Source organism: Leucopleurus acutus, assembly GCF_964270905.1.
Source record: "Leucopleurus acutus genome assembly, chromosome: 16".
Classification (NCBI taxonomy): Eukaryota; Metazoa; Chordata; class Mammalia; order Artiodactyla; family Delphinidae; genus Leucopleurus; species Leucopleurus acutus.
The window spans coordinates 77,026,762-77,050,607 of record NC_139158.1 but is presented as its reverse complement, the minus strand read 5'-3'; the positions used below and the strand labels follow the sequence as shown (position 1 = coordinate 77,050,607).

General features: G+C 43.4%; 1 protein-coding gene across 1 annotated transcript; it reads right to left on the bottom strand.

Moving 5' to 3' along the window:
- Positions 1-898: 898 nt before the first annotated feature.
- Positions 899-18,121, bottom strand: PARD6B (par-6 family cell polarity regulator beta). The gene is made up of 3 exons (XM_082857767.1): positions 17,658-18,121; positions 12,799-13,021; positions 899-4,203 (listed from the first exon to the last, which is right to left on the bottom strand). The coding sequence occupies exons 1-3, from the start codon at positions 17,721-17,723 to the stop codon at positions 3,374-3,376; spliced, it is 1,119 nt and encodes a 372-aa protein (XP_082713893.1). The 5' UTR covers positions 17,724-18,121; the 3' UTR covers positions 899-3,373.
- Between the last annotated feature and the right edge of the window lie 5,725 nt (positions 18,122-23,846).

Genomic DNA, 23,846 nt, shown 5'->3' with positions numbered 1-23,846 from the left:
ATTAATTCAAGCACCTTAAGGCAAACGACCAGAACAGGGGTAGCTTTTCCTTATACATTTCTATGACTTCGATGATTTTTTCCTCAAATGTAATTTTTTACCCAGACTGGAAACTTGGAAGCAGCAGGGATTTAGGATACAAAGAGCACTGGGGTCGTATTTGGGGATGAAAAGGACCTTTTCGTTCCATGCCATTGTTTCATGGACCCTGAAACCAAGTGCATCAGGTACTGAGCGCAACAGTCTGCACCAATGGATGATGTGACGGGTTCTATGTACACGATGTTGAATTTTTACTCAGAAGACTTTCAGTTTTTAAACTGGCGGAAGGAATCGGTTATTATCCTGCATGCTGGATGGCAGAGGAGTTAGTGCAGAGATCGACTTAGCCAATGACCGGGTGACTAATTTGGGATTAGACTTGGCTCAGGAAGAGGGTCTGTTTTATCTCAGGCCTTTTACAGTGTTCAGCATAAAGTGAACTCAATCCATATAGGCAATACCTGTACCTGGGGTGGTAATAAAAAGTATAACTAAGTGAATTTGAATTCAGAAGAGAAACTTTCACTTTACAAACAACTTTTGCCTTATTTCAAATAATCTTAAACAATGTAAGTGATAATTCTATATGGATATCATGCATAACCTCTCACATTATCAGAATTTAACTATATTTTAAATGCCCTAACCCTAACCCTAACTCTAACCCGGGCCCTCGGCAGTGCAAGCGCAGAGGCCTAACCACTGGACCGTCAGGAATTCCTGGTGTTGATCTTCTAAAAATTAAGGAAGCCAGGATCTTGTTATAACTTAGCAATTTTCTCCCTACCCATTTGCTGTAATGGGTGCTTGGTAAATATTTGTTGGGTGACTTTTCATATATTTGCAGACAAGAAAGTAGCCTTTATACAAGTCTATCTTTATTTGTAAAAAATAATATACAACTAAAGCTAATTTGATTTTTTAAATCAAAGCTCATTTAGTGATAATGTACATTTTATAATAAAATTGTAGTAAAATACTGACATTTGATAGTTTAAACAAAGTAGCATTCATGTAAAAATCATATTGCATGTAAAATTTAATTAGAAAATTCATAGTTCACAAAAGTACATATATTTTGTTGATAGCTCGAGGACATTATCATAAATTTACTTAAGATACAGAACAAAATTCACAGTTAGCTTGACATTTAGTACTATAAAATTTTATGCTGAGTCCACTGATATTTTTGTTAATAAGGTACACTTGAAATAATTCAGACTACCAATGAATCGACATTTTATTGTATAACCAAGATCTATTGGTTTTACAATACGTCTAGCAATCAATTCTTTCACCAATAATTTAAACGAGAGATCCAGTTGAAAAGACCGTTGACATATACCCTTAGTGGGATAATTAGAAATCACTAGCAGGGCTTCCCTGGTGGCGCAGGGGTTGAGAGTCCACCTGCCGATGCAGGGGACACGGGTTCGTGCCCCGGTCCGGGAAGATCCCACATGCCGCGGAACGGCTGGGCCCGTGAGCCATGGCTGCTGAGCCTGCGATCCGCAACGGGAGAGGCCAAAACAATGAGAGGCCCGCGTACCGCCAAAAAAAAAAAAAAAAAAAAAAAAAAGCACTAGCAGCTTTGATTTCCATTTTCATGAATACATACAAGACAAATCTGTATTTTACAGTTAAAAGTTGTACAAAAAGTCAAGCCCTGAAGTATTTCTTCCCCTAAGAAAAGTTCTGATGTTAAAACTTTGTTAAAAAAAAAAGAGAGAAAGAGAGAGAGGTAGTATGTGAAAGTATTTTTACTTAAAATGTTGAAGCCCTGCACCGCTTATAATTATAAATGAAATGTAACCTTCTACTTATTAACATTTTGCCATTCAAGAGTCAAATTTATAGAACTCAACAGAATGTTAAACCTGGAATGCCATTAAAAAATAGTGGTTATATAACTGGAAGAACTTCAATGAATTCAACAAGAAGTACACTGTATTACATAATGTTGTGCAGTTAACAGTTTAGTGATAACATGTTTAGTGGTAAAATGTGGGCAAAATACATTGAAGTATTGAGTCAAGAGAGCTTCATTTCATCAACTTTACTTCATATACTTTTACCATATAGAGAAAATATCCTTCAAAACGGAGTCATTTGATTCTTCATTGTTTTAATAGCACACAATTGTTATAAGGTATCCATTCTAGCCCTAGCATAAAATTAATCAATAAATAACTCTGAGAGAAATATCCATAAGTCACAGGAAACTCATGTAGTTCATACTATTCTTAGTCTCTATATACAAGCTACTGTAGTGCCTGTGCACCTCCATACAATGAAACCAGGCAAGGAACGAAAGTTAGCAGCCTTACTCTTACCTTGCTAAGTGGATGCAGCGGAAAGTAATAAATAGCCTCATAAAATTAATCGAGATACACTCTACCTGTCAGAGGTGAATACGACATACTTTTCATAAAGTGTAGGCAGTGTTCCTAGAAATCCCATTAAGGAAAACCCAAAATTTTCATATAAAAAGTGCACAAGGTTGTCCTGTGTGTAAAAATCTCTTAGTTTGGGTGCATTTTTTTTTAACGAAAATAATTCACACTACTCAAATACATTAAAAGAGTAAAAAGGCAGACAAACAAAATATACACACAAACAACAAAAGGAATGATTTCTAATGAGATTTGGAATGAGGACAAGAAGAGGTTATGGGAGAGAGTCTCCCATGGGCAAACACGGACCTGAACAACTGTTAGAGTTTCTTAATTCAGGAACATAGCTTCAATGCTTTATAACTTAGGAAGCAACCCCTAAGAACAGTCAATTGATTTGATTTCTCAGAAATTAGAAAAAAAAAAGCATTTGAAAAAATTACTCGCTACAATTAGCAACAGAGGAACAATATTAAAAAATCAAAATACAACATGGGGAATATAGGAGCCAAGGTCCCAAAGTACCGAAAGATAGACTCAGACTTCTTCACGTTAGAATTAAAAGATATACAGTTAAAGGAAAAATCAACCAGGCTCTGCACAGCAGGTTAAATACGCAACCACTTCAAACGGAAATGATCTAGTCCTTAGGTGTAGTTCTGGGAATGTGCTCTAACATCCAGTTCTCCATAGACAAAATAGCAAAAGCACATCATTTCATTAGCAAAGGCCCCTTTGTTTTAGACTTAAATTCACCTCTGACCCACTGAAGTTTATATTAATTATCAAACTACTATTTTAATAACATTTTAAGCTTGCAATATATTTCTTTCATGCCTATCCCAGATCACTGGTTCAGAGGTACATATGCTTTAAACTAGCCAAATTTACAAGTCTCCACGGCATCCTCACTCAGAAGACATTCAGACGCGATGGTTTCATAGTGTTATGATTGTTCCATCTTCTTCTAAGAGTTTTTGATCTGGAGCACACGTTTCAAATTCTGTATTTGTGCCACTTGCTAAGGGTGCTAAGCTCACTTCATTAGAAGGAATAAAACCGTTCTGTCCAGATTCAAAACTGAGTTCTATTTGTGTTAATGATTCCAGGCTCTCGGTGTTGCGAACAGCCTTAGGGATCTGCTGTGGCACACCATTGTCTTCAATAATAATGTCATCTTCATCGCTGTCTTCATCCTCTGGCTCAAAGCTCGGTTCGATCTGCTGTGGATAGCCAGGAAGGCTGTTGTCAGTAGACTGGCCAGAGCTGCCGGAAGTCCGACTGTTCCTAATGACGTTATTCCTCTGGTTTGCTGGTCTCACTGTGATGATGAGGTTGCGGCTGTTTGCAATCATCATGTCAGTTACTTGATCTAGACTCTTCCCGGAAACTTCTATGCCATTAACTTCTAAAACTTCATCATTAACGGCTAATAGTCCTGTGCTTTGAGCCAGACCTCCTGGCACAAGTCTGGATATAAAGATCCCTGGGACCTTCTCTAAGCCATGGGGTGTCACCCTGACACTGGAGCCGTCCCGGATGTAGAATCCTAGGGGTTTCTCAGTGCCATATTTGTAAAGACGGACCCTACGATGTGTTTCTGGGAGAATATCCACGTCTATAATAGAAGACACAGGTCTGAAGTCCTGGGGCATACTAATGACTATGTGTGGCTTTTTTCTATGGTTGTCAGGACGCAACACATTGGTTAAAACATTCTTCTTCTTTATTAGTGTGTCTGTACCAAAGGCACTGTAGTCTGCTTCTTCTGTTTAAAAATAAAATAAAATAATTATAGAAATGCTGTAAAAACGCCCATTTATCTATAGTGGAATCTGTACAGAAAGGACAACTCAAATATATTTGATACATAAACAAACTCGTTAAGTATCAGCCTGCTCCTATCGGCTGAAAATGTAACGCAGTAAGACATGCTATACCAGAAAAGCCCAACAGGTGGCCCTCTCGAGTATTCACCATGAAGTTACCAAAAGTTGAAGTTAAATTTGAAAAAGCTCAATGACTCAAACAACATTAAATATGGCAGATGAAATTCTGATAAGCCTCGCACACACATTCTTAAACACCATTTAAAACAAGTTATTTACATTGTATTTTCCCTATGTTTGTTTAAACACCTCCAATTTGCATGTTTATCATATTTGACTCAATGACACGAAATTGGGCACTTTTGAAGCTCAAATACCTGTACTAGAGTCTGGGAGGACAGTGTACAAGCAGACCTCTTTTTACTGCGCTTCGCAGATAATTGTGTTTTTTTACAAATTGAAGGTTTGTGGTGACCCTGCACCGAGCAAGTCTACCGACGCCATTTTTCCAACAGCATTTGCTCACTTCGTGTCTCTGGGTCACATTTTGTTAATTCTTGCAATACTTCAAACTTTTAAATTATTATACTTGTTACGATGTGCTTTGATCAGTGATCTTTGACATCACTACTGCAGAAAGATTATGACCTGCTGAAGGCTCAGGTGATGGTTAACATTTTTTTTTAGCAAAAAAGTATTTTAAACTTGAGTTATGTATTTTTTTAGACATGATGCTATTACACGCTTAATTTGTGCAAGAATTCATGTGACTTGCTTTATCGTGGTATTTGCTTTATTGAACCCACAATATATCTGAGGTCTGCCTGTAATTAAATGAAATGGATAATACACATAAAATGATAATGTAATTAAATGAATGCATATCAAACACAGGAATTCTGGTCTTCGGAAAATACACTCTCCCTCAGTTTTCTAGGGGAGTTCTTAACCTTTCATTTTCCCAATTTTGAAAGAGGCTGAGGTATAAGACAGAGACAACAGGGAGGGGTGAGGATTCTGGCAAAGCTGAGAGCTCCTGCCCCATTTAATGGCATGGCTTTTCTCGCTCCAGGCAGCTTTTCTTCACGGACTGTAGGAATTTGTGTGGACAGTCCAACTTGTCAGAAAGTCTTGTTTTTTTAGGTTAAAAAAAACACAAACCTTCCCATTTAAAATGCCGACACCTAATTAAATAACAACAAAAACCTGTTTGAGCAAAATAACATCTGGGGGTTGAATTTATTCTTCAAGCCAGCAATTTATAATCCCTGATGTAAATCAGGGAAAACAGGGCACTAAAACTAGATCTCCTTACATCCCACAGCTGGAGGTAGACAGTCTACAAACAACACGTCTCATCAGAGGATGAGGAAACAGAATTAGCAGCAGGCATAAAAGGTGAAATCACATTTCAAAAATAACTGGAATGGGGATAAACTAAAAAGTCACAATCTCCAAGGATGAAAAAAATATTTAATAAGAATAAAAAAGACAAAAGTGCCCCCACCATCCCAAGAACTAGTTTAAAGTCCTAGTCTCAATCACTGCTACAGACAACAGTAACATCACCAGACTGTGTCTGCACAGGGCTTCCATCCGTAGCCTCTTGTCACCCAACTCTCGGCCCCCCTGTCGGTAAGTATTATTACCTTTACTTTATAGACCAGGAAATTAAGGGTACAAAATAAGGTACAGACAGAAGACTGGCCCCAGGTTTTCTTACTAAGGCCAATACCATACATGTTCAATTCACACAGTGAATGTTAAATGTCCACTGTGTGTCAGAGCCTGGAGACTTCAGTATTCTTTTCTCAGTGCTGCTTGAACACTCTTCAAAAGCTAGATTCAGATAAATGTACAAGACTAGGGGTACCTGGGGACTTCCCTGGTGGCGCAGTGGTTAGGACTCTGCGCTCCCAATGCAGGGGGCCTGGGTTTGATCCCTGGCCAGGGAACTAGATCCCACATGCATGTCACAACTAAGGAGCCCCACCTGCCACAACTAAGACCCAGTACAACCAAAAAAAAAGCCTAGTGGTACCTGATTTTGGGGCATTTTCCCCCTGGGGATAATTTTGCTTCATTTATGGAGAAAGCACTTACACTGTGTTCTTACAAAGACAAATTTATTTATAATTTGGCTTGGGAAATAAACTGACTGACAAAAGAATCTTTTGGGCAAAATGTAGCCAGAAATCTATCAACAATGATCTTCTACTGAATGTGTTTATTCAAAATTGTATATTTCATTTTACAATCAATTAAGAAAGCCCACACAATTTTTATATGGGAAATTCCAGACCATACAAAAGGAGAACAAAACTAAGTTGCCTACATACCTATTCATGGGAAACCTGACCAAAAACCCCCCAAATCTGCATAATTTGGCATTGCATCCAGACTCTGTTTGAATGCTCTCTGCTAAATTCTCAAAAGCAATATGCCCCAGTACAAAGGCACCTTTGTTCTCCCATCTAGCTAATCAGTTTCCAGCCACTGGGAAAAGAAATATTTTGGCAGAAAGCCAGGGTGCAGGGTGTCCGTTTAAAGTGTAAAGGTGAACATCTACAGGGAACAGGCCTGACGTTCCACCTGAGCATGTCTGTCAAAGTACAAAACTCAGAAAGAGACGGAAAGTTGGAATCCTGGCTCATGGCAACCTTTCACTTGTATAAACCCAGGCTTTATGCAACAGTGTGTGATATAGGCTCAGCGAAACCTCACCTATCCCGAGCCTGACAATCTCAGCTCACCGAAACAGACAAGGATCTACCCCTGGAATGCCGCCAAACAGCCAAACTGGATGTCTCACTTCCTTACACACAAAAAGCCCCTGTGCTCTCCTCACAGAGGAAGGGAGCCCTGAAGGGCCTCCCTCTGAGCCTCTTACTTTTTAAACATTAATTCCAAAAAACCCTGGTTATCTCATTCCTCAGCTCACAGTCTTAAGTCACAGTCAGGGGTAAGGGTCCACCAGTGAGTGGCAGGCACAGATACAAAAAATAAAAGCCTACAGCGAAGAAAAAGCAAACCTGAAAACAAACAAAACAAAAGCGTTATATAAATCCCAGCAGCATCCGTGTACAGTAACAAAACAGTAACAGTTCATGGTAGAGTCATCAAGAAGGTTCAAGATTATGACCCATTCAAGTTCAGTAGGAAGACAGGGGAAGAATGAAATAATTTTTGAAATTGTTCTAATCAAGGGGTGGACAACCTTTTTCTGTAGCGTTTGTACAGTAAATATTTTAGGTATTGCAGGTCATACGGTCTCTGTTGCAAAAGCAGCCACAGGCACTACAGAACGGAGTGATCATGGCTGTGTTCTATGAAAACAGCCAGCAAGCCTGAGTTTGCCAACCCTTGTTCTAATCCAAAATGGTTAAATGAAATACATGTGGCAACTTTAAAAGGATTAAACATCACTTAAAGCAATATTCAAAGTCTGCAGATCCCTTCACTTCCCAATATAAGGAAAATCAAATGCCAGACACTTAAGAAGCACCTGCTACTATGTGGCTAGACATCGTGCTGTGTGCTGCAGATCCAGCGCACCAAACAGCTAAGGTGCTTGCTTTCTTGGTGCTTACAGACTAAAATAGATGGCAATTAACAAAGAACTTGAAACCATTATATTATTACAAAGGTGCCAAGAGCTGTGAAGTTTATCAGTGGGAACTCAGCCTGGTCTGCAGGGTAAGGCAAGGCTTCTCTGGGGAGCGTGGTTTATACTGAGACTGGGAAACAAACCAGTAGCTAATCAGGTAGAAGGGAGGGAAGAACTTCCGGGTGCAGATACAACAAATACAGAGCCGGGCAGGATGGGGTCGGCGGAGGAGACGGTGAGAAGGCAGGGTGGGAGGGGAGAGAAGAGGAGGAGCTGGAGCCAAGTCCAGGCGGCCAGGGCTCTGCAGACAGACAGGGCCTCCGGGGAAGTGGGGAGGATTACGGGCTTCAGCCTGAGGGCAAAGGGAAGAAAACCAAGGATTTTGGTTTTCCTACAAAGCTCACTCTGGCTGCAAGCTGGAGGAGGGACCTGCGGGGAAGACAGGAGGTTTTACTGCAGGTAATTTAGGATGGTACCTGGCCTGGGGCAGAGGCAGTGGAATGGGGAAATAAGCTTGAAAAATAATTAGAACACATTTTTAATAGGCCAGGTGACTGAAAAAAAGGTATGTGTCAAAGGCGACACCCAGGTTTCTGTCATAAGCAACTGGCACAGAATTTTTTTATTTCTCGGGCCGTACCTTCTGTTAAACAATTTTTCACAATTTACTATTAAAATGTATACTCCTTAGACCATTTCTAAATTCAACCCTGACTCACTAAAATATAACCTTAAAATACAGCTCCCAAATAACATCCAATGCACAGTAAAGTTCTAAGAGACAAGTTTAAGTGGCTGCCCAGTTCCAGGTGTCTGGGCCACAAGGCCACGTCCTAAGGCAGATGAGGCTTCAAGCAAGGCCCTTCTGGTATTTCCAACATACTCCTTTGAATAAACCCATGATACAAATGTGCTTGTCTGACGGCACACAGAAACAGCCTGTGACACAGCGAGCAGCTGTGGTGCAGGTATTCTGATCAGATCTGGCGAGACGTCCGTGCAGGTCAACGGGCCTCAGACTTGGCTGATCATCGCAACGGGCTTTTAAAAAATACACATTTCCCTGGCTGCGTTCCAAACCTACAGGAATGACCCGAGTACTTCTTCTAAAGGTGCAACCTTTAAATATTTTCTGAGATTGTTTACCATACAAGAACCACCTGAACAACAAGAGAAGAAAAACTCTCTTTTTCCCTCAAATAAATGAGGAAATTCTAAACTCTGACAGGGTGAGGGGGCTGGCCAAAGCCCTAGGATCCTCTGCGAAAGTAACTTTTAAAATATCAGGTTTTTTGTTTTGTTTTTGCTTCCACAATAACAGCCCTGGAAATAGAGTCTGGGTTTTCTCCTCTAACAATAAATTATTGTAAGACATAAAACTTTTCAAGATATGCCATGATGCTACCCCCGAGTTCAAGCTATGAAGTGGTTTATGCCTTCAGTCCTGAGCTTTCACTTCAAAGAAGCTTTATTTGGTAGAGGGGATCAGATGTTAAAAGGTCACACGGTTTAAAATTTAGAATCGTTTTCATGTCTGTCTTTCAAAAAAATCGCTTGGTGCCACATCAAGTGCAACTGCTGCCCTATTGGTTCCTAAATTGGAAGCAACAGGCCAGTAAAACAGAAAGTGTGTTGTAATTAAGCGAGAAAATGTAACTGTACTTAATGCCATGTTTTACATTAGTTTCCTGAATTTAATGTTCATTAAAGTTTAAGTAAAATCAGCTTTCTACTTAAGCATCTCTTGAGCTCTGTTTAAAAAAAAAAAGGTATCACCACGAACTACAGGGCACTGTGTAACTCTGTAAGACAGACAACAAACATGTTAACTCTACCTAAATAACCAGAGGGTAATGTGGTAAAGGTGGAGGTTGGGGGGCCCTAGCTAGGGTGGTCAGAAGAGGCCCCTCTGAGAAAGACATCTGAACTGAGAACTGAGGGAGGAGGAGGCAGCCATGGGACCAGCTGCAGGAAAAGCGTTGCTTACGGAAGGAACAGCAAGTGCAGAAGCACAGAGACGGCAACAAGCCCGCTGAGTCCTAGGGACAGAAAGAAAGCCAATGCGGTTGCTGTGAGGGGGGAGTGGGAGAATGGAGGAAGGAGACGCTGCTGTGGAGCACAAATCAGGATGTATTTTATTCTGGATGCAACGGAAACCACTGGAGGGTTTTCAGCAGGAATGAATCGACTGACTGACTTTTCATGTTTTGCTTAAGTCATATTTGTATTACAGTTACTTTTTTTTTTTTTTGGCCACACCGGGTGGCATGCGGGATCTTAGTTCCCCGACCAGGGATTGAACCCGTGCCCCCCTGCAGTGGAAGCATGGAGTCTTAACTGCCGGACCACCAGGGATGTCCTAAAGTTACATTTTTAAAAACAAAAATTTTCTGTTGAACACACTGCCTATTTCTAGATCAAATTCTAAGGGCTCTGAATTGTATTGGTTATTTACCTCTACAGCATAGAAAACTTTTGTTTACATCTAAACATATTTGAAAAGGAAACAGCAGATGATAACCGCCCTTAAAAGATGTTAGGATTAATCCTATGATCACGTAACTGTTACAATTCCAGTAACAAAAACATGTGGTAGTATAATCCAACACCTATAATCTTTCTAACGAAGGGGATAATCCAACAAGTTCTGTCAGATGGCAGTAGTTTAAAAATAGTCATTCTATATTTAAATACATGTTCCAAACAGCAAATTTGTAATGAAAATTACAACTGCTAACAAGACAGGCCTTCTATGCAACAACAATGATTTAAATTATTCTGCTTAAAATGACAAGCTCCACTCCGATGTTTTGTCTTCTCCTCTTCCTTCTCCAACATTCTATACATAGCTTTCTAAGAACCATCCCTGCTCTTCATCTCAGCAAGCCCTTATGTCTACTCCCCAAAATTTCAACTATCACTTTTCTGCAGACTTTCAGCTCTTTGATCAGCCTCTAGATTTCCACCCTAAGCTCCAGCCCATCATTTCTGATTTCCTACGGGACAAGGTTGAAACTCGCCGGCCAGATAAGCTTTTTTGTCCTATAACCAAACCAATTTTCTTTCCAAGTCAACCTCTCTTCCAGACTGTACCTGTTTTATGGCGCCATCAGGCTCAAATCCAGAAAGCTACTTTCCTCTGGACGCCTCTTCAACCCTCTGCCCTCCGGGTGGGGGGAGCGCAGTGACTCTCAGATCCTCCCCTTCATCTTCCTCACCTGGTCTCCTGCCGGGGCAGCTTCTCAGCGTCTCTCACCCCCCTGCTCCTTGCTCTCTCCTGTAAGACTGCTGCGTACTCCAATTCCTCCTGAACAGCCAAATGAGTCTTCCTGAAGTAACACTCTAATTGCACCACACCCCTGCCACATACCTAGGAAATCCATCTTAGGGGTCTTTGGGAAAATGAATTTGCTTGTTTGTAAAGTATTTTGTAAATAGTCAAGTGATACAGAGGTAAGTTACCCTACCCTTGGAGGTTTATTTTGTTGGCGGACTTTAGATCCTCCAAACCCAGAAGCAAAGATACACAATCAGTGGAATTTCAAAGCCCTAGGAGTGGTCCAATGCTTATCAACTGATTGGAAAGAAAGTTTCACCTTCAAGGGTAATCTCTACCCACTCTCTCAAACTGCTTTCTGGGTTGGTTTACAAACACAGTAAAGCTTTGATTATCCCACCAATACTGGGCTTGTGGCTCTCATGTCGCCTTTCCAAACCTCTTCATTTACCAAAGACAAAGGAATAAATGGCACACACCATGGCCATCTACAGGCGGACACAGATAAACACACACACACGGAGGAGGCCACAAAGTTAAAAGTTTTAGGGCTCAAAATACGTTTCAATTCTTGCCATATAGAGTGGTTATTTTAAAATGTTCTTTTGCAAGACCAATATCAATGTTTACATTCCTCCAAAATAATGACTTGCTCTCTGATTTTCCAGATAATTCACTAGTTTTATTTCTGTGAAAAATGCCTTGAAAGGAAAGAAAACATTCACCGGAGGCATACTACATGCCAGAGCACTGCACTGAGCTCATTTAAACTTCCTAGTAATCCTACGAGATAGTATGTTCATTCTATAGATAAAGATACCGCGACCCAGGAAGAATAAACAGCTTTCCTTCAGGTACCTATTAAGTGGTGCATACAGATTTCAAAGTTAATTGCTACCAAAGAAGTAGAATGTTTCCCTGACTCCAAAGTCATACTCCTCCTACCACATCTTTCTGAATGGACAAAATTCCATTCAACAAAGTGAAGATTCAATAAATTCCTAATTTCCATTTTTAAAAAATCTAAGAGGTTATAAAGTAATTAAAACCACAATCTTTCGGACTTCCCTGGTGGTGCAGCGGTTAAGAATCCGCCTGCCAATGCAGGGGACACAGGTTCGATCCCTAGTCTGGGAAGATCCCACACGCCACGGAGCAACTAAGCCTAAGTGCCACAGCTACTGAGCCTGCACTCTAGAGCCCGTGAGCCACAACTGCTGAGCCTGTGAGCCACAACTACTGAGCCCGTGTGCTGTAACTACTGAGGCCCACGCCCCTAGAGCCCATGCTCCGCAACAAGAGAAGCCACCTCAATGAGAAGCCCATGCACCACAACGAAGAGTAGCCCCCGCTCGCCGCAACTAGAGAAAGCCTGTACACGGCAACGAAGACCCAACGCAGCCCAAAATAAAATAAAAATAAATAAAAAAAAACCCCGCAATCTTTCCAAAGTATACTTAGCGAAGTGTAACGATGTCAATTAAACCAATAATATCACAGATGTCTTAACTCACTTGTTAGTTAATATGGTAAGAAGATTCACACAAAATGTCTATTCATTAAATTTGTAGTGAATTCTGTGTATCCTATCAATGAGGAAAATAAACAACTTCTAATTCTAAAATAATTTTTCTAAACATTGTTACTTACCCTTTTTTTGTATAAAAATCCTAAGCAGTGGGTTGGCCGTTGAAACAGCTTTGTGATAATTATCATCGTTATTTATAGGTAGTAAATCTCCGTGGATGTCTGCATAGCCTACTAAAACGTCAACATTGGGTATCTTATGAACATGTTGCAGTAATCCATAAAACTCCTCAAACTTTCCAGGTTTTGATCTTTCCAGTGAAAACCGACGAAATTCAGCTCCAAACTATAAATAAACATATTAATTTTAAAAAAGGTAACAGGATCCAATCTTAAAATGCATGACAGAAAAATTCACAGGCACAGTATTTCCCTTAATGAAGAAGACAGTTCCAATAACACGGTCTATTGTCAGAAATCTCATTATCAGGAGATAAAACAACATAAGGAAGGCACAGGAATGTGTCTGCTCACTGCTGCATCTCTGAAGGGCATTCCCTTCAAGAGATGCAGGCTCAACTTAATCCCTGGGGTACCCAGGTCTCACTGAGGACTGTCCTGCAGAGTGACTCAGCTCAAACAAACCCTGTCTGGAGCCCAGATCCTGACAGCAGTATCTGCTCCTCACTCAGGCCATGGGGTAACAAAGATGTTCCTAAGTCTTTATTTTGACTGGTAGCAAAAAGCATCTAAGTTTCCTTCCCCATAAAAGGAATTACAATTTCACAGGAAGTGGCAAGAATTAACAGCAACATATACAAAAAGGACTTTGAGTTTCTTGGCACTAAGGCAGGATACAAATGGAGGTATGTCATATAAGAAACAGCTCTAGAGATAAGAAGTGTCTTCCCTATGTTAATCTTAAAAACACACACACACACACAACACATTAAATATATGTCCTACAACTCTCCAATTAAAGCAAAAGTGTTTACGTGCTTGGCACAATGCTAGGCCCTAGAGAATGAAAGGCTCAGGCCTGCACCAGAGCTCAGAAATTAGTGGGGAAAGAGAATTACTATATGAGAGGCATTAAGGGATCACACAAACAGGGAGGACGACACTTCCATCATGCCCAATATTTATCCCCACAATTCTAGTTCTCAGGTCTGCTTCCCTACTCTAGATTCACACCTCTGCCTTCCAAATGCCAAATTATTTAAGTGGTTCTTACTCAACACGAAGGACTGGCTTCATCTAGTCCATAAGAAACAGGATCCATGACTTAACTATGGGACTAGCATGGCATTTCCTCAAATGTGGAAACGTAAGAAAGATTCATCAGCCTTCCTCAAAAAGTGCCCCAGTCACACAAGTTTGGGAAACGCTACATAACTATAATTACACTCTTAGGAATCACTGTGGAGACCAGATATTAAACGCTCAGTTAAGTCCTGTGGTTGATTAAAAAAAAAATAAAAAAGTTTTTAAACAAATGTTTGCCAAATATGTTTGACCACTGAACTAATTTTTCCTCTAAATATCTATTATTGGCAAGAAACACTAACGTACCCCTAAGACAGCCTTAAGCATCTTGCAGAGAAAGTCCCTATCAGAATAATTTGAGCAGGTTGCAAATGTGTCAATTCATTTCCCTAAGGATCCCATGGTCTCTCTGAACTCGCCGCTTTTGCTGTCTCAAAGAGTTCAGCTGCCTTGCTTATACCCACACTACTCACTAGTTTTAAATTAAAATGAAAAATTACTAAAACCACTTCTTACCTCTAACAAATCAAAAGTTTCCAAAACACATTCCTGAAACATAAACACTAACATCTGTCAAGAACATAAGGTGACTCATACCTAAAGCGCTCAAAAAGTGTAGTCATACCTTCACGTTTCAAAGTAAATAATAACTGGGGAACACCCTTCATATCAGAGTTAGTCTTATGATGTTATAAAAAGTCATAGTTTCTTCTCCATTGTCTTTATTCTGGTATCAAAACATCCTAGTGCTTTCTGATTCATCTCAGGGTTTTATTACTTCCCCTGGTGAATGGGAGTAACATCTAATAATTGAATATTTTAGGGCTGCAATGTTTTTGCTAAAGCTTGTGGATAAAAATTCTTTGCTCAACATTTTTTTCTCTTGCTTAAATGTTATGATAAAAACAATGTAAAATTGTATGGCTTCACAAGTAGATGTGCCCTTTTGCAATGTTAGCAGGAAAAAAAAAAGAGAAATTGTTATGCTTCTTGCAGCAAAACAATAGGATTAAGAGAACTTTTTACTACATGAAGAAAAATACTAAAATAGAGATAATATTAAGACCCAATCAACAACTATTATAACTTTTCTTAGCCTGGTCTAGTTTGCCTTGGTCACCCAGAATGTGTATGGACACCTGTCTCCCAGCATCTTTTGGTACACTCTAGAAATGAAAACTTAATTTTAATATTGTTTGCCCATGAATAATAACTAGGAAATGTACAGCTCAAAGACTATTCCAAGTGTTTAATAACCTAAGGTTATTAAAGGACATCACCTTGATAATTAAGAGCTTTTCCAACTCTGGAGAAACAGGAAGATAAATCAGTTACCAAAAAAAGTCACATGGTAACTGGTATCACAACTTAACTATAGTTATATTTGCATTATCCATTACTTTATTTGCACCATTTTCCCCTTCCATGAGTAAAGATATGACACTGTTGACACTGTTTTCTATGCAGAAGAAAAAGAAATCCTGAAACGTGGATCTGTACATCACCAAGTTGTGGTTACAACCTCTTAGCGACCAGCTTTGTAAAAAGCTGTGATATCACCAAAGCAGTGAAAAAGGAAGTATTGCTTCACACATCTGTCCAAATATTTTTTAAATGGTAAAGATGCCAAATGTTTTATTTAATCCATTAAATATATATTTAAAACATAAGGTGCCACTGACACACTAGAAACAGCACCTCTACTGTGCCTATTTATCAGCAGCTAGAACACTAGTGGGACCACACTTTATGAGATGCAGGTTCTCAGAATGCCTTGATTCTATTTAAGAGACACGGTTCACCAGAAGTCCAGTATGGCAGGTCAAATATATAATGGGCAGTATGGGAAAGATTCACAAACCAGTTGACAGAAAAAAAGGGCAGAAAGCCTGAAATTCCAGTCCCCGAGTGCTCGAGGTTTTCTAGTCTGAGAGATAAATTGCCACTTGACTGTATTTATCAGAACACCTAGAATCCCTACTCATTTTTTCCTATGATAAAAAGATTAAATACTTGCTACCAAGATTAGGACCACAAACTGAATTTTAAGATTATGCAACATCATAAATGTCTTTCTTTTCTTAACCTCAACTCCCACAAACCCAAACTAGATTTATGACAGAAAGGCCATGAGAAGGTTCAACCACTGGCCACGGAACTACCACCACTATACTGCTAGAGGAAAAGCTCTATGTATTTTGAGTTATCTTAACCCTTAGTTCAAGCGTGTCACTTCAATTTGCTATGGCAGTTCCACGGAGGACACAGGAGACAGCTTATTCATGAAACGGCTGTAACTATATTTCTATTCTTATTAAGCAGAAGGGTTTCTTAACTAGTGCCTATTCTGATACACGAGTTAAGTCGAAAATAACATTGTAAAATAATGTGAAAAATGAATGCAGATACTCTTGATGTGATCATCTCAGTTACAGCAACTTATAGAACTTTGCTTATCAACTCCAGATAATAAAAACCATTCTACCACAGGCTCCAGGGAGCCTTCCTACTCTACTGCACTGAAAATCACTCCTGGATTTTGCATTCTCCTCCCCCCTACCCCACCCCGCAGTCTTACATTCAATGATGTTTCATTATTCTTAAAGTTGATATGCTTTTACTTTTCTCCTATTCTTTCATGTGTTTTGATCTTCCCAGCTTATTTTCAATGTTCTCAGGGCCCAGCCCATGTCCTCCTTTTTCTATTCTATAAAGCCTAAAACTTATTTTGTAAAAGGTTTTAAGGTTTTGTCATAAAAAGCACACCTTGTCGAAGTCATAAGCTTTCTGAGCCCCCGTCTTCTCAGAGGATCAGACTAGGTTATCTAAGTCCCCTTTGGCTCTTCAATTCATGAAATGCTTGCTGAAAATGTTCCCGTAGCCGCTGACCATCTTCAAATTCCATCTCAAAACCCCCGTTGGAAAGCATTCCCTCACTAATCCCTATACACCGTCCTGCTCAGGGAGCCCTGCAATTTAGGAATTCAGTGGATACTGACGTAATTATCAGCAGATTGGCATACCGTTGGTCAAAAGTGAAAACACTTGATGTGAAAAGGTAGCAGGATGGAATGAAGAGGGCACCCAGACTCAAACTGTGAAGTGCTACTCAAACGAAAGGCGATAGTGTTAATTTTATAGATTAAATGCATACCAAAGTTAGTGCTAGAAAAATCTCTAAGCAGGAAGCAAAGCTAACTTTACAAGGGCTCTTGAGTTCCCTGGGCTCTCTCCTTCACCACTTGATGCACCCTTGAGCCACAGAAAGGGGTAACATTTTGTGACCACGGGTATTCCAAATACTCTTTACTCAGAAGGCCAAGAGGTAGAATTCCTCCAAACCTTTCGTACCACGCTGCGCTCAAACGCCTCCCATCCTCGGCTATACCTCGGCCCTTACTCCCATCCTTGAACAGGAATGATTTTTAAGGAGATAGATTAAGCGCTCAGCTGGTCTCCTCCCTACCTGGGGCAGGAGCAGACACAACCCCCCACGCTCGTCCTCTTCACAGCAAGCGTATTCTCCACCATCTCCTGCCTCCAAATCCCACCATCGCGCCCACCACGGTCCCAGACAGCGGGCAGCTCCTCAGGCCGTCCCCGGCCAGCCCTTGGCTTCCCCCAGGCCTCCCCCAGGCCCCGGGAGCACCCCCTCAAGGCTCTGACCGCCAGTCCCCATCTAGCCGGCCGCTCCGCCCAGCCCGGGCCCCGCGCACCTTGCTCTTCACCTCCATGGTGCCCAGGCAGCCGCTGCCCGCTCCGTGCCGGTGGCTGCGGTTCATCCTGAGGCCTGGCCCGCAACAGCCTCCTCCAGCCGGGCCGCCCCTCGGAGCGCGGAGAGCGAGTGCCCGGCCGCTGGGCTCGGGACTCGGCTGCGGCCCAGGCGCCTCCTCACAGGCACCTGCGGAGGGGCGACCGTGGCTCGGGTCTCCGCGCAGAGCTCCGCTCGGCTGGCTCCTCACGCGGTGGGACCGAGGGTGAGACTGGCGGCGCGGCGGGCGGGAACGCGGCTCCCTCCCTCCGGGCCTCTGCGACGGCCGCGACGGCGAAGGAGGAGGGGGCGGAGCACAGGGGACAGGCGCCGCAGCCTAGCTCTCAGCTGCTTCCCCCGCGAGCCCGCGCGCGCGCACCCCAGCCGGGCGGGAGCCGCGGCACGTGCGCGCGCTCACCTGCAGCCTCCGTAGACGCCTTGGAGGCTCGCGCTCCGCCCACACCCAATGGGAAGCGCGCACCTGCGCCCCCAGCGCCAACCAATCGGTACACGTCTCGCGCAGCGCGTGGGCGGGCCGCCTCCGCGAAAGTCCCGCCCGCCGCCGTACGATTGGTCCCACGCTGCGAGGGAGGGGCGGGATCACCTGAAGCCGTGGACCTCCTCTCCCGACCTAGCAGGAGAGCTGGAAAGCGCATGCGCGGGCCCTGGAGTTTCCGCCCCGGGAAGGCAGGCCGGAAGCGCGAGCGCACCTGGAGATGAGCTAGGGCGCTGGGCCTTTTGCGCACGCGCAGGCGCGCGCCTGGTTGACCCGGACCCGGCTCGCGCGCCGCGGGGGAATGGGAGGCGAGGCCCGGCTGGTGCGGAAGCGGGGTGGGGCTGCTATGTTTCTGCCACCCCTTATCTTCCTTCCACTTTGGGATGCTGCAGCGTGCAGCTACGCCCCTCCACCACCCATTTGCGTCGTTTAGGGGTCTGGCTGCAACTCTGATTACAAAATTCAAGTTTTCCCGCCTCTGCAACAGTCACTGGGGAAGAATCTCAGGGCTCTACTGGCTTAGTTTTGTTGGTAGAGACTCTTTCTGCAGTCCGTCAAGTCCCATAGGGTCGAGTAGCCGCTGGGAGGGAGGGAAAGTGGGCAGAGGCTCGGGATGGCTCCTCGAAGGTCCGGCTTCCCCGGGTACTTCTAGACCGGCCCTCCAGGGCTTTCTTTTTTTCTTTTCTTTTAAATTTATTTTTAACCTCTGAAGTCTTCCTCTCCCTCCAGCCATTTCTGGGCTATTCGTTGTGTCCACCAATGACAGCCTCCAGATTGCCTTTGTCCCCCTCCCCCCAGTGGAATGACCGAGCTATGTCCCTGATAACAAAAGACTGACTCCTCTCTAAATGCCCCAGAGCTGGGTTTGTTCTCCCAGGGGCCCTTTTCAGCACTGGCCGTGCTGGGGAGGTGAGGAGGAGACCCCCGACGCTCCCCCACACACACCTGCAGGGGGCTCATCATGGCACTGCGGCTCATCAAGGAGCTGTGGAACCCTCCTTTGAGCTGGACCTGGGCCGGCGGGCGGGGTTTCTAACCTGAAATGGCCAAGAAGATCTGGTTAGGGTGCTGCATTCCACCTGAGTCCTCCGAGGCTTCCTCCCCTTATCTCATGCCTCCCATCCCTCCTCACACTTTGCACCCCTCCTTCCCAGCACTTGTGTCAAGTTCCCGTTTCCCTATGTGTTTTGGGAGTAATCTGCTCCTGACCGAGAATGACGGCTCTGAGAAGGCAGGGGTCTGCTTTGCTCACTGTGGAGCAGTAGCACCTACCTGACTCCTAGCAGGTACTCAGATATGCCTCTGCTGGGTGCTGGAGCTGAGGAGGGCGATTTCTCCATACTAACTTTACCCCACCTGGGCTCAAAGGTGAGAAACCCATCTTTCCCCCTGAGGGGTTCAGTCCAGCAAATATTCGTGGGGGAATTTAAAGTTTTTCTGGCCATTTTGGGTGGAAGTCCAGATGGAAAGGATCCCATCCCAAGCTGAGTAATAATAAAACTGCCTTCTCTACCCCCTGTTCAAAAGCACCTACTATGTGACTCAAGCTAAACTGGAAATGAAGTGTGGTGCTGTGATGGGGCAGCATGGCAGTTTGGTCTCAAGACCCCTTAATACTCTTAAAAATTATGGAGGGCCTCCAGGTATTGTGTTTATGTGTGATATGTCTTTCAACAGTCATTGTATTAAAATTGAAATTGAGAAATGTTTAAAACACAAGAATACACAAGCACACATACCAATAGTCATCAGGGTGATGATATCATCACATGTCCTGTCCCTTCTGGAAAATTCCATTGTATACCTGTCTGACAAGGAAGGTGAGAAGAGCAAGTGACATCTTAGTATTTTGAAAATAGTTTGGGCTTTGAGACTCACCTGAAAAGGTCTCAGGGACTCCCAGGGACCGCTGGGATCTCTGTTCTCAGCTGTCACCTCCCAACCCCCCGCTGCCAGGGCTACGTGCTGGGCCCTAGTTCTGTGGGAGCTATTGCTGGGTGGTGGAGCTCTATTACTGTTATCGGTATGATTTATCAAGCCCCTTTTTAAAAAGGAAGTTCATGGGTGCCAACACACCTGCGTGGGCCCTGCATTCCTGGAGGTGTCGTCACATCCTCTCTGTCCTCCCCCGGGGTGTGGCATCCCTCTTGGACTTTCCTTTCTGGAAGGGAGGGCCCGAGCTTTCTGGATCTCCTAAGTGGAATGTGCTCTGAGGCCTGCGTCACAAGTGCGCCTGGGCTGTGTAAGGAAGGAATGTGGAAAATAGTCTGAATTTGATAAAGGTGGTGTGGAGGAGGGGAGCCCTTTCATTCCGAGACGGCTGTTCCGGGCACACGTTTGTTAGCAGGGCCTGAAATTCAGCCTTTCTCAAGAAGTATGAAGCCCAGAGAAACAGCAGAAACAGAGAAGGGTTTATATTTTTGTTTCTTTGGTTTGAAAACTGAACCCTAATCTCATTTCTCTCCATCCTCCCTCCCCACCCCCAAATCCTCAAGCTAAAGCTGATCAAGTCCTACGTGGGGGATGAAAAGCTAGTCCCAGGCCTGGGAGAATTAATACTCAGTGAGTTAGGGAGATAAGCAAAGTGAGTGGATGACACAGATTCTATAAATTACAGGTTCACAAAATCATTAGCTGGGAATGACTATCACACCCACACACTGTCATATCTCCTCCGCCCCAGCCCATCTGCACCCTCTGAAAGAAGCTAGTGAGGGTTCCATTTCTGCTTTATCCCTCTTCCCAATACTTTCTGTCTTTAGTTCTTTTACAACTTAACACAACTCTTGTGTCTGTTTGAAATTTACCTTGTGAGGTGGAAAGAGCTTGTAATTTTCCACAATTCATTTTATTGATTTACATCTTGCATGACAATGCTTATTTTTTCCTTCCTCCTCTTAGGGGGGAAAAAAAAGAGGTGGCAAGAAATCGCGTATAATGGTGAGATTGGTGAGATTTTTTTCAAGAAGTCTCTCTTGCCAGCTCTTTTCCTCCTTGATCGCTCAAGTGCCAGTTTTAATGGAGCTGGTTAATAATTCTTTGAGAGAGAGGTGAAGTGTACATTTATGAATCTCAGACTACTCACCGAAGCACTTTAAGCCCTTTGCAGAGTTGGAATTAAGTCACATGATCCGTTTTCTGGTTAATGGCTTATAACACTCACAGCTCGGGAAACAAATGAATTATCTCCTGTAGCTTGTAAGAAACTCAATGCCATTTTACTTAAAAACCCATCTTCATGGGAGGCAGCGTGTGCCAGGCACCGTGTGCATGAGCCCTGCCCTCGAGGAGCTTTGCTTTCTGACCTCTTGCCTCTCTGGGACTCAGTTTCTCCATCTGTAAATGTAGACGGATGAGATCATCTTCACAATCCCTTCCAGCTCTTAACATTCTGTGTATCCCGGGGATAACGGAGATTGATCATTATTTCAATGAGTTCATGCCAGGGAGGAACTAGAATGAAACGCATAACCTTTCCATCAGGGTCAATAGGCAGGCAGCAGTCATCAGCTAAAATATTCCACTTCCTAGGACGTGTTGATGAAGATGATGATAACTAACATTTACGAGGGTCCACCCTGGTGCTGGGAACTGTGCTAAGTGCCTTCCCCATGAACTATCTTATTGGCTTTTAAGGAACATGGAAGGGCTTTATACTTGGAGGCCCTGAGATCTTAACTTTTTAAAGTGATAGCTGTTAATTTGAGCCCTTGCTCTGCCCCTTGCTGGCTGAGTGACCTTGACCCTGTTCGTTTAACTACTCAGAGCCTCAGATTCTCTCCTCAGGTGAGAAACTATACATGAAACTGCTTTGCAAACCATCAGGTTCGGTGAGAACATTGGCGGTTATTATTTAGCACAAAATATTGCCTACCAAATCCTTTGGTAGAATTTCAAGAAATCCTTTGAAATAAAACAGAAATGTGTAATAAACCATTCTTCTTGTTTTCACACGGGGTGACTTTTTAGTGGCCATCTCTTAGAGAGGCCGAGAGGCAGCCTAGAGGAGTCCTTAAGAACGTGATTCCCAGATGCCCACCTTCACTCCTGCCTCTGAGATTTCCTACCTGTGTGACCTTGGGCAAGTGCTTAAGCTCTCGGAGCCTCGGTTTCCTCGCCTGTAGAATCAGGATAATAGGAGCATTATTTGTCTTCATTCATGTACAAAGCACTTATGATAGGACCCAGCACAGAGTAAGGACTCCTTAAACGTTACCTATTATTGTCATAATTGCTGTCTAATTATTTTTATTACCTACTGCCATAATAGAATTCATTAATGTAATAAGTATTTATTAAGCCTCAACTGTGTATACAATACGGTCCTCGGTATGGAGTTAAAGAATAATTAAAAAAAAAAGAATGAAGGTTTGATTTCTACCATCTAGAACTTCACAGTGCACATAGACGTTGGCTCAGCAGGCATCCTTGAATGCCTACTAAGGATCAGGCAGACACAATACTATGAATGTGATCAAGTTCTTGCCTCCAAGAATCCAGAGTCTAGCTGAGAAGTCAGACCCTTGGAGAGATGCCTTCTGGAAGCGATGTGCAGAGTAGGTGAGGGGGGAGGTTTGCTGGAGTTGACCATCCTAGAGCTCACATCTGGCTCCATCACTAACCAGCTGTGGAACTGTGGGCACACGTCTTCATCTCTCTGAAGACCACCTTCCTCAGGAGTGAAATGAACATAGTGAGAATATCTACCTCTTTTGAATTCATAAATATTTATTGAGTGTCTATTTTGTGCCAGATACTATTCTAGATGGTTAAAGATACAGTAGTAGCGAAGACATGACCCAGTCCCTGGCCTCCTGGAGCTGACATCCCAGGGGAGGAGAGAGAAAGAATACACAAGTTAATTAATTACAAAATATAGTGTGTTAATGATTAGAGCTATGGAGAAAAAATAAAGCCGGGAAGGGGGATGGGGGGCCTAGGGAGCTTGGGGGTAGGAGAAGGTGTAGAAGGAAAAGGAAAATTTCAAATAGGGTGACAAGGGTAGCCTTTCAGGGACACTGGAGATGAAAAAGTGATCCTGTGTTTCTCTGGCTGGTGGGAGCGGGGGTGGGGGAGCTGAGGGTCGGGGAAGCCTTCCAGGCAGAGGCTCAGCCTGGGTGTGATGATTAAAGGAGATAAAGCTCGCTCCGTGCCTGGCACACAGCGAGTACTCAGAAGACACCAGCTGCTATTTTGAGCCATTACTCAGGGCTAAGGCCGGGGCAGGAAAGAGGAGGTGGGAGCGGAGAAGAGAGGATGACTAAGTCAGGCCTAGGTGGGAGTCTGGAGTGTTTCACGGGTGAAGTGACTTTGGTTAGAGCCAGGGCAGAAGAATGAGTAGGAGTTTGCTAGAGGCACGGGGTGGTGTGGGGGGGGATTAGGGCGGGGGAGGAGGCGTTCCAGGGAGAGGGAGCCTCGCAGCAGAGGTGTGGAAGCCGGCAGAGAAGGCGGTGTGTCCCCTGCGGCCTTGCATGGGGCGCGGGTGTGCACTAGGTGGCGGCCCTCTCTGGCCACGCGGGCTGGAGGAGGAGGTGGGAAGCAATGAGATGGGCCTCAAAGGCCACACTGGGGAGTTTCTGCTTTCTCCAGCTGGTGCTGGGAGACTCCTAAAATCTTTAAAACTGGGCAATGAAAGGAACAGATTTGTGTTTTCATAAG